Source organism: Chiloscyllium plagiosum, unplaced genomic scaffold (genome assembly GCF_037043375.1).
Source record: "Chiloscyllium plagiosum isolate Xiang-an unplaced genomic scaffold, Cpla_swu_hap1 HiC_scaffold_24, whole genome shotgun sequence".
Classification (NCBI taxonomy): Eukaryota; Metazoa; Chordata; class Chondrichthyes; order Orectolobiformes; family Hemiscylliidae; genus Chiloscyllium; species Chiloscyllium plagiosum.
The window spans coordinates 12,075,854-12,087,905 of NW_028270162.1; the positions used below are offsets into that span (position 1 = coordinate 12,075,854).

Consider the following 12,052-nt stretch of genomic DNA (forward strand, 5'->3'; position numbering starts at 1 on the left):
AAATAAATGCCATTATTACAATTGCCTTCCCAAGTGCTGACTCAACTTGCAAGTTTACCTTGAGACTTTCCTCCCTACACGTGATAATAAATCAATCAATCCATCCAACAATCAATCAGGCTTGGTCAGGATGTTGCCATCGCAATGCAACAAGAGATTGACATTCTTTATAACCCCATCTATAATTAACAGTGAAAATATATTACTTTTGCCTACAATGAACAAAGTCCTGTGTGTGAACACGTGTAATTTCCAGCCTGCACATTTGAATCATATTGCAAGATCAACGAATGATCTTAGTTTTCTGTGCAATTCTTAGAAGATGGATTATTTAGTAAAAGTTCTAGAAGAACAGAACAATTTATAATGGGGGGGGTATAGTGCTCTTAGGTTTTTAGTGTTTAAAATGTGACAATTTCGCAATCGCTCGGAAATGCTGCAGAAATGAAACTGAACTTTCATATTTATTCATTTTGTAGAATGCGGGTGTTGCTGGCGAGTCAACATTTATTGCCCGTCTCTGCTGTAATTGGCTTAGAAGGCCATCTGACGCCGCTGATTGGTCACGATCCGCCGTTTCCACACGGCTCTTGACCCAGATGGCGCCCCTGATTGGTCGGAAACCGCAGCTCGCGGTTGGATGACGCCTACGCGGCGCCGCCGATTGGTTGACATTCGCCGCTTCGGGGGAGGCGCGCCCCTAGAACGTCGCCGCGGATTGGGCAACAGGCGCGCCTCCCCATTGGCCGCGGCGCGCGGCGCCCGATTCGCTCCCGCCCGAAGGACGCCGCCGATTGGTGGAGGCCCGCCGCTTTCTGGTTGGCCAGCAGCGTCGGCAGGGAGCGTGGATCTCGCCGGTCCTGCGGAGAAAAAGTGCGGATGATCAAGATGGCGGGCAGCAGCCGGCTCATGAAGGTAAAAATAATAATAACACTTTAAAAGAAAAATAATAAAAACCTGCCCATCGCGGCGGATTGGGAGTCGCGACGGCGACAAATCTGCGGGGGGGGGGGAGGAAAAACGGAAACGCGAAGCGGGCGGCAGAGCTGACGGTCGGCGATGGGGGTGGGGGAGGGGCAGTAATATCAGGAAGGGGGGAGGGTGGGGGTGTACAAAGTGAGCCCCCCCCTCCTTTCGTTTCTCTCCGCCTTGGGCGGGGACGGTGGAGGGTTTTCCGCCCGACGCCGCGGCGGTGACCCTGAGCCCCGTGCGGGTGCGGGTGCGGGAGGGAAAGGCTCATCTCCCGCCCCTCCCCCCCCACCATCTCCTCTCCATTTCGATGAAATGACGCACCGGCGGGTGACCGGGGTGGGGGCCGCTGTAGTTTTTTTTTCTTACCCCCATCGTTCGAAAAGTTCTTATCAACCCCTCCTCTACTTCCCCCTCCCCCATCCTTTTTACACATATTTATATATAACAAGGATCGCGGTTCTGAGCGGAGGTGGCGGGGTTCTCTTCCCTTTTTTTTTATCCCACCCACTGCCTGTGTGTGGATGTTTTTCCCCCAAATCGCAGATCCCACCTCCGGGCCATGGCTTTTTTTCTCCTCCTCTTTCTCTCCCCCCCCCCAAACCTTCCCCGGGCTGAACCCTAATGACCTCCCCCACCCTCATCAAGATGGCCTCCTCTTCTGCTTTTCCTCATCCCAACGCACAGATGGCCTTCTCTTCTCCCCTGTCCTCGGATGCTGCCTGAATTGCTGTGCTTTTCCAGCACCACTAATCCATTCTCTTCTACCCCGCCCGCCGTGTGAATGGCCTTCTCTTGTCCCACATTTCTCTTCTCTTTCTCCCCCTCCCCCCCACCATGTGAATAGCCTTATCTTCCACCTTCCCCATCCAATGTAAAAGGGAGTAAATTCCCCTCCCAATCTTTTCCCCTTCCAATGTAAATGGCTGTAACTTCTTCCAAACCCCACATCCCCCCCCCCCCCCCCCCCATGTAAATGGCCTTCTCTTCTCCCAACCAAACCTAGATGGCTACCTTTTTTCTTCCTTCTACTACTTCTCTCCTCTTTCCCTTCCATGGCCATCTTCTGTTACCCTCCCTCCTAGCAGGTGGCTTGTTCCCGTGCTGGGCGGCACGGTGGCACAGTGGTTAGCACTGCTGCCTCACAGCGCCGGAGACCCAGGTTCAATTCCCGCCTCAGGCGATTTCCTGTGTCTGCGAGGGTTTCCTCCGGCTGCTCCGGTTTCCTCCCACAGTCCAAAGATGTGCCGGTCAGGTAAATTGGCCATGCTAAATTGCCCGTAGTGTTAGGTAAGGGGTAAATGTAGGTGAATGGGTGGGTTGCGCTTCGGTGGGTCGGTGTGGACTTGTTGGGTCGAAGGGCTTGTTTCTACACTGTAATGTAATGTAATCTAATTAGCCACCATTAATTCTAGAATCAAACTGGAGATATTCACCTCACTCCCCTCTTCAGTGTTGGTGGACTAGGCTGAGATTGAAATGTAGATGCTAAGCTTTGACTCAGCAGTTTCCTGGCTTACTGTATCCAGGGGACAAGCTGTCTTTTGTATTAAATACACCCCCCCCCCCCCCCCCCTGCTGCGTTGCACATGCATAAACTACCACTGTTTCTGCTTGCCTGATTTAAAAATCAAAATTATAGGTTGACTATTCACAATAGAGAGGAGTAAAATTGTCAAATATTAATGTGCAAATATGATTAATAGCTTTCAGCAAAGGTACTGTGAACAGTTCAAAATAGAATCCCTTAGAATTTATTGCCCTGGGCTTTTCAATAATATGATGGTTGTTAATTTAGCATAGGTGGAAGTTGTGTTTGGGGACCCCACTGTAAAACTTTGAAGAAGTTACATGGGAAATTGATGAGTCAACTAAGCAATTCCCCTACATGTGGAACCCTTTTGTAAGTCTCTAATTAAACTGGAGAATTTGGAGGATCCTGATAAAATTTAAGGAAATAGTTTGTCAAAACTGTTTGACTATTATATACATAATTTTAACTCCTGATGCATGCTTTATTTACCCCCAGTCCCCTCAATTATATCATCTAACAAGCTACTTCTACTTTGCACCCTCTCCCTTATTGCTGCTTGCCATCACGTATCTGGGCATTCAATCTATCTAATAGCCTACCCCATACCATCTGATGCCCTATCTCCCAGCACCCTAATATCATGCTGTTGACAGCTGGTGTCAAAGTTGTTTGGAACTTCAAATTTCAGAATATGACAGCTGACTGCTATGAAAAGGAAGTGTGATCTGCCTCCCCCTGACAATCCTATACCATGAAAGAGCTGTCAGGTGGAAGAATTGCTTTGCATTTCTGAAGGAGGCCTGATCAGAATCTTCTGAAATGGAGAACTGTCTACTTCTGTTCCCTTCAATTATATTTTTCTTTGTTTTTATTTTGAACTTTAGTACACTGGATTTGATGTTAAATTCCTAATTCTATCTTGACATGTCTTGCTTGCATGGTTGATTTTTAGCAATTGTTTTAGTTTGATTAAGGAAACCTATGGGTATTTGGCAGGAACGCTGTGTGGTGTGTGCTAAGGCCAGAGTGGAAATTTAAGAAATTGCGCCGCTGAGTTTCTGCTGTTTCCCAGGAGATTTCAAAAAGAACAGGCTTTCCTTTGAAAGCCATCCTAAATTAGTTGTATTTTTTTAGATTAGATTAGATTACTTAGTATGGAAACAGGCCCTTCGGCCCAGCAAGTCCACACCGACCCGCCGAAGCGCAACCCACCCATTCACCTACATTTACCCCTTTACCTAACACTACGGGCAATTTAGCATGGCCAATTCACCTGACCGGCACATCTTTGGACTGTGGGAGGAAACGGGAGCACCCGGAGGAAACCCACGCAGACACGGGGAGAATGTGCAAACTCCACACAGTCAGTTGCCTGAGTTAGGAATTGAACCTGGGTCTCTGGCGCTGTGAGGCAGCAGTGCTATCCACCGTGCCTCCCACGGTATGAAACTTGTATGGTCAACTTAGGGTTATAATTACATTGGCCAGACCAGGTAAAGATGATACTTTTCCTAGTATTCAGTAATGAGTAATTTGTTTTGTTTTTGGAGGAGTCTTAGTTTCATGGCTATATTTACTGACAAAACATTTGAGTTGTAAAACAATTCAGAATCCTAAATTTGCCATAGCTCTATTCCACTGCAATAGTTCATCATTCTAATAATTTCTATTTAAGTATGGAATCTTGCTCCAGTTCTATGTTTGATCTCTTTTAAGAATTCTTATTGACCTGGCATGCATTTGTATGCTTGGAGTGATGGGTATTTACATGCACAATTCATGTGGTCAGAATAACTTCCTCAAACAGAAGTATAATGGAGCTACAGTGTTTTAAGTAGTGTCTTGAATCTTGCCGACCAAATCTTGTTTATCATAAAATAAGAAATGTGTTATAGTAAGAATGTCTAAGATATAACTACTAGGCCCCATTCTAAACAATTTTTTTTATCCATTATTAAATTATCTGAATTCCTACCTTTTTAAACTACATTGTTTCACATTGATTATGTTGAACCACTTAATCTAAGTCAATGGTGTCTTGGCATGATCCTCAGCAATTATCCCATCACGTGTTGGCATTGTTTAATGCAGTATCTCATGAATAGGAAAACCTTTTGGGTGACGTAATTGTCATGCTGGAATATGAAAATAAGTGAAAAATAAACCTTGGGCATTCTGAAGTTGTTCGGCAGATTAATGTTCATTTAAAAAAAAATTCAATTTCCTTAATATATTTCAAATCCTAACACCAAGTTTGTAATAAGCAACCATTTTAATTCTCCACTTTGCTTCCTTGCTGACTTTTCTATATTTGCTACAGTGTTCCATGAAGCTTGATGAGCATGAAGCTTATCTTTTGACTGGGCAGATTACAATACTCTGCATTCAACATAGATTTCAACAACTTTAGATCACAATGTCTACTTTCATTTTTTTTTTGTTTTTGGTAGGTTTGCTTTTTTTTTGTTTCTTTCCATTTGTGTTGCGTTCTGATGGTTGCTAAGTAGTCATTCACAACTCATCAGTGCGTTTCAGACTGGAGGCTTGTGACCAGTAGAGGCCACAAGGATCAGTACTGGGTCCACCACTTTTCGCCATTTATATAAATAATTTTGATGTGAGTGTAAGAGTAAGTTTGCAGATGACACCAAAATTGGAGGTGGAGTGGACAACGAACAAGGTTACCTCTGATTACAACGGGATATTGATCAGATGGGCCAATGGACTGAGGAGTGGCAGATGGAGTTTAATTTAGATAAATGTGAGGTGCTGCATTTTGGGAAAGCAAATCTTAGCACGGATTATACACTTAAGGTCCTGGGGAGTGTTGCAGAACAAAAACCTTGGAGTGCAGGTTCATAGTTCCTTGAAAGTGGAGTTGCAGGTAGATAGGATAGAGAAGAGGTGCTGGCAGATGAGACTAGATTGGGTTGGGATATCTGGTCAGCATGGACAAGTTGGAACCGAAGGATCTGTTTCTGTGCCGTACATCTCTCTGCTTCTATAACCTTGGTTTCTGTGCCATGCCCTTACCAGTTGCATCATTAAATATTTTGTTGTTTAATTGGTCCTATCCTACGCCCTGTCTTGGACATTATTATAGAACAGTACAGCCCTTTGGCCCATGATGTTGTGCTGACCATTTATTCTACTCTACAATCAAACTAGCCTACGTACCCTTCGTTGACTGCAATTTCCCCCAGTGTGATTGACAATGCCCTCCAGCACATCTAATCCACTTCCCCCATCTGAACTCCACCCCTCCAATTGCAACAAAGACAGTACCCCGCCAGTCCTCACCTTGCACTCCACCAACCTCTGGAAACATTGCATAATCCTCCGTCATTTCCGCCACCTACAAACATCACACCACCAGGGATACATTTCCCTCCCCACCCCTGTGTGTTCTGGAGAGACCATTCTCTCTGTGACTCCCTTGTTGGGTACATGCCCCCACCAACCCACCTCCATTCCCGACACCTTCTCCTATCACTGCAAGAAGTGCAAAACCTGTGCCACCCCCCCAATCTCTATCCAAGGCCCCAAAGATCCTTCCATATGTGACAGATTTACCTGCACTTGCGCATACATCACCAACTGTCTGTTGCTCTCGATGTGGTCTCCTCTATGTTGGGAACACAGGATGCCAACTTGCGGAACATTTCAGCGAACATCTCTGGGACACATGCACTTAACAACCTCACTGCCCTATGGTGGAAGACTTTAACTCCTCCTCCCACTCCACCACGGACTTGCAAGTCCTTGGCCGCCTCCACCACCAAACCCTAGCCACCCGTCACTTGGAGGAAGAAAGCCGCATCTTCTGCCTTGGGATCTTCTGCCTTGGGACCTTCCCACCACACAGGATCAATGTTAATTTCAGAAGTTTCCCCATTTCCCCTCTCCCCACCTTATATCCCAGATCCAACCTTCCAACTTGGCACTGTCCTACCTGTCCATCATCTTTTCCATCTATCCACTCAGCCCTCTTCTCCGATCTATCACCTTCACCTCCTCTTTCATCTACCTGTTGCATTCACAGCTATCTTTCCTCCCATCCCCACCCTCTTTCCATTTATTTCTTACTACCCTTGGGGGCATCCCCCCTCCCCATTCCTGATGAAGAGCTTATGCTTAAAATGTCGACTCTGCTGCTCCTCAGATGCTGCCTGACCGACCTAATCTTCGTGACCAGCCTGCTGTGCGGGGCCATGACATAGGATTTACTAAAATCCATATCTACAATATCCAATGCCCTACTCTTATCTATCCTCTTGGTTACCTCTTCAGAAAGCTCTAAAAGATTTGTCAGATGTGACTTCCCACGCACAAATCCATGCTGACTATCTCTAATCAGATCCATATGTTGCTTGATCTTCTCCCTCAGTGTCCTCTCCAACAACTTGCCTACCTAGATGCCTGCTAAATATTTTCTGCCTTTTGCTTTCTTTTGGATTTCCCACTCTCAAAGTGTATTTCACAGCTCATCTCAGGTTATTAAAAATTGTAATTATAGGTGAGATATCCATTGATAAAGCTTTCAAAATGATTAAAGTAGGTTCAATAATGTTATTTCAACTGTTCAGAATAGAAAACAGAAGACTGTTGGGAATCTAATGTTATTGAAATATTTAATGTTCAAGATAAGTGTTAATTCTAGATGTACGTTTAACTCATAATTTTGAAACAACTTTAAGAATGTACTTCGCAATTGTGCAAAAAGTCATTACAATTAGAATTTGAAATGTCACAAGCTGCTTAATTTTATTACCATACACAATAGATAAGATGTACGATTAATGAGAAGTTACTTTTTCATAAAGCAAATTTATTTCACTTTCTAACCTACCTTTTCTTGGTGAGGGTATAAATCCATCCTCTGTATGGTTTCATGATTGGCCTAATGGCTTGCTTGGGTGTTGAAACCACCCTGTGTTCTTTGTGATCATGTATTTGTGGCCATTTTCCATGTAAATCCAATTGCTCAATATTGCAGAAGCAGTGAGGGTTGTCAGCTGCAGAAGGGAAGAGAGTCCGAGGTAAGCTCTTTCAGCTTGATGCATACATCTGTACTCACTCTCTTGGACTAGAAGCAACAACAATTGTTCCAAAAATGCAGAATTAACAAAAAAGAATATTTTTTTGTTGTAAAAAGTGAAGTCTCCTTGGTAAAACCTTGTCAGAATTTTATAAAGTTCTACAGTGTTTCTTGTCAGTGTCATTGCACTCTGTGCAAGTACGTGTCCAAGTTATGACTTATCAGAACTTGAGTCATCAGAGCTTATCCAATTGTGTTATTAAAATGTGCTAATGGTGTTGTAGCTTACTCTCTGTTTTGATTATATAAAGATCTGAGTGGAGAGAAAAGTGTGTGGATTATTGTAGTAGATAAAATTGATAATTGAGAGCTATTCAATCGAGCATGCTGCATGACTGAGGGCCAACTACTAAAACTACAAGCAATGACGATAATGTGGTTTGAGTGCCAGTAGGATGGTTCTAGACTGTTACAGCATAGAAGGAGTCCCTTTTGGTCCATCATGATACTGCTAGTGCTCTTCAAGCATTAATCTATTCTAATCCTATTTCCTTGCACTTGGTGCTGTATGTGAGGGCACTAAGTGTTTGTTTAGGTAGTCAAATGTTCTAATGGTTCCTACCTATATCACCATTTCAAGCAGTGTGTTCCAAATAATCACTATCCTCTGGCTGAAAAAAATCTCCTGTCCCTTATTTTAAATCTATGCCCCTGTTCATTTTTAAGGGGGATTTATCATCAATGGCCTAATACAGTGGGTGAAAGACTTATTGCAATTTTGAGGTTTTTGGGCAGCAGCAGTTTCGATATGGTACATTTAGTTAATTAGGCACAATGAAATATGTAACCTGTGACAATGTTTTACTGATGCATGGAGGAATCTGAATACCTCTTGACCTCTGCGCAGGAGAAAATGTTACTGTTATTGAACCTGCTTATACTACTCATTATTTTACGCACCTTAATCAAGACTGTCTTCAGCTTTCTGTGCTCTAAGGAAAACAAACCTAGCCATGCTGTCCCTTCATAGCTGAAATACTCCAATCTGGGCAACATGCTGATAAATCCCCCAGTACATTCTCCAGTGCAGACCCATCCTTCCTGTAATGTGGCATCCTGATCTGCACTCCGTACCCTCCCCGACTCATACAGAACTCCAACATAAAGTCTCAACCCTTGTGTTGTATGATTCTACTAACGAAGACAAGTATCTGATGTGTTGATGTAACAGTCCTATCCAGCTGTGCTGTTACCTTCAAGGTATATGTACACGCACGGCAAAGTTCAGTAAATGAAATTTTTTAAAAAACATCAAAAGGAAAAGTTTGAGGAAATAGACCAATCTGACCAGCAAATTTAATCATAAATACCTGTCAAATGTACAAATGTCCCACATCATGAGTATGGGGTGAAGAAACTGACAGGTTAGCATTTCAACTACGTAAATAAAAGCAACATTACAGATTCTAGAAATATGCAATGTTGGAGAAACGCATGGTTGAAGAGAATCTGTGGAAAGAAACCGTACCAGTATGATTCCACTGTATGCTCGGTTCCTCTCTTGATACAACTTAATTGTGCAGACAATTTTGATATATATGTTTAAATATATATGGTAGAGGAGTCGTGGTTAGATTCTGGTGACCCCTTTTTAGTTAAAAAGGGAAGGAGATTAAAAAAGCAACTATGGGGCTAGTTAGCCCACTGTCTGTCATTGAGAAAGTGTTTGAGTCTACTATGCAAGACATAATAGAGCATTTAGAAGTATATAATGTGATCAAGCTGAGTCAGCATAGCATCATGAAAGGGCAATCATATCTTGACAAATTTACAAGAAATATTGTAGGTAATAAGCAGGATAGATAAAGTGGAAATGGTGGATGTAATATATTTGGATCTTCAGACATGTTTGATAAGGTATTACACAGGCTACTTAAGTGCCCATGGTATTGAGAAATAATATGATAGTGTGGTTCAATAATTGGCTAACTTAAAAGAAAACAGAGTTGGGATAAAGAGGACATTTTCAGGATGGCAACCTGGGATTACTGGAGCATCACAGTAGTTGGTGCTGAGGCTACTGTTATTTAGAATATATATTAACTTAGCTGAGAGAAGTGAATGTACTATAGCTAAGTCTGCAAATGACACAAATTAGGTAGCAAGGCAAGTGATGAGGATAGCAGTCTGCAGGGGGCTCAGAGCAAGAAACGGACAAAAACTGTGCAAGGCTGAGGTAGACAGTTAATTGATCAGTAAAGGATTCTAGCATTGTAGAGCGAAGGGCCTATGTCTTGTATCTATGATTTTTTTGGGAATGATACAGTGAAAGGTTCAGATGTTTGCGTGGTCTTATTTGTATTTTGTGTTGCATGTTGAAAGTAACCTCGCAATATGACAATCAACATTGAGAGGGGTGACATTTGCAGATTGCAATTTGTTCATCAATGTAGGTCTCATTTACATATGAATTTTACTTAACCAACTGGAATACAGTGCCCAGTTCTCGTTACCTTGTTATAGGAAGGATATTATTTAGTTGGAGAGGGTTCAGAAGAGATTTACTAGGATGTTGCTGGATATGGAAGGGTTGAGTTATAAAGAAAGGCTGGGACTTTTTGCACTAGAGCTTAGGAAGTTGAGAGGTGACCTTCTAGAAGTTCATAAAATAATGAGGTACAAAATAGAGTTGATGGTAGTTGTCTTTTCTCTAAGATGAGGGGTTTCAAGACTAGGGGCATATTTTGAAGGTGAGAGAGATTTAAAAAGACATGGGCAAATGTTTTACATAGGGTGCTTCACGTGTGCTGGAGGAAGTGGTGGATGAGGGCACAATTGCAATGTTTAAAACACATTTGGATAGGTACATGAATTGGAAAGGTTTGGAGTGATACAGATCAGGAGCAAGTAAGTGGGACTAGCTTAGTTTGGGATTATGTTTGGCATGAATTAAAAGGTCTTTTTCAGTGCTGTATAACTCTGACTATGGCTGAATGTAGTGTAAGCAGAATATATAACTCTGTTCTGAAATGTAACTCAAGTTGACCATTGTCCACTTGTGACACAACCAAGTCATTAGCTAAGCTTGTTTGTCTGAGAAGACATTTTGTCCCGTACACATATCTTGATTACTTAAATAATTGTCAAATTTCAGCTGCAGATATTGCAGCATTTTGTGTGGCATTGAATTCTAGAATTGGACGAAATAAACTAGGAAACTGGGTAGTTAATCACAAACATTTAACCGAAGGTAGGCCATTTGGTCTATGAATTCCAGCTCTCTTCAGAGCAGTCCATCAAGCCTTGTCCTTTACTGTATTCCCATAACCCTGGAAATTTATTTCAATCCTGTGTCGATTAGTTTATCTTTCACAATGACCTATTGCTTCTGCTTCCACTAAGCTTAAACAACAGGTTCCAGGTCTTTGCCTGTAAAAATACTACCTTCCATTCTACTTGCGTCTCTTGCTTTCACTGTTAGTCTAGCGTCGATTAGTGCTGGGAATCGGGTTGTGAAAGCTTGCTCTATTTTTAAAATATTGATAGCTTAGAGTGTATCACTCCTGCCTCTACCTTTCAATGCAGGACTTCCAGTTTATTTACATATTTGATGAGGTTCAAAGTTCCTTGCATTTAGCATAGTACAAGAAGATAAGCAAACTTATCACCATGTGTAAGTTAAAGTCCACCTTCACTTAGCCAGCAAATAGTCATAGAGTCACAGAGATGTACAGTATGGAAACAGACCCTTCGGCCCAACCCGTCCATGCCAACCCAATTTAATCCCACCTGCCAGCATCTGGCCCATATCCCTCCAAACCCTTCCTAATCATATACCCATCCAAATGCTTCTTAAATGTTGCAATTGTACCAGCCTCCTCCACTTCCTCTGGCAGCTCATTCCATACACGTACCACCCTCTGTGTGAAAATTTTGTCCCTTATGTCTCTTATTTTTTTTTTCCCTCTCACCCTAAACCTGTGCCCTCTAGTTCTGGACTGCCTGACCCCAGGGAAAAGACTTTGCCTATTTACCCTATCCATGCCTGTCATAATTTTGTAAACCTCTATAAAATCACCCCTCAGCCTCTGACGTGCCAGGGAAAACAGCCCCAGCCTGTTCAGCCTCAAATCCTCCAACCCTGGCAACATCCTTCTAAATCTTTTCTGAACCCTTTCAAGCTTCACAACATCTTTCCGATAGGAAGGAGACCAGAATTGCACGCAATATTCCAACAGTGGCCTAACCAATGTCCAGTACAGCCGCAACATGACCTCCTAACTCCTGTAGTCTGACCAATAAAGGAAAGCAGACCAAACACCTTCACTATCCTACCTACCTGCGACTCCACTTTCAAGGAGCTATGAATCTGCACTCCAAGCTGTCTTTGTTCAGCAACACTCCCTAGGACCTTACCATTAAGTATATAAGTCCTGCTAAGATTTGCTTTCCTAAAATGCAGCACCTTGCATTTATCTGAATTAAACTCTATCTGCCACTTCTCAGCCCAT

At 42.8% G+C, this 12,052-nt stretch overlaps 1 protein-coding gene across 1 annotated transcript in view; it reads left to right on the forward strand.

The window, feature by feature from the left end:
* The first annotated feature begins 786 nt into the window (after positions 1 to 786).
* Positions 787 to 12,052, forward strand: part of LOC122562513 (ubiquitin-conjugating enzyme E2 L3) — a 70,694-nt gene continuing 59,428 nt past the window's right edge. Inside the window, exon 1 of the mRNA XM_043715374.2 lies at positions 787 to 915. Within this exon, the coding sequence (XP_043571309.1) occupies positions 880 to 915 (36 nt within the window). The 5' untranslated portion in view covers positions 787 to 879. The remainder of the gene's footprint in view (positions 916 to 12,052) is intronic.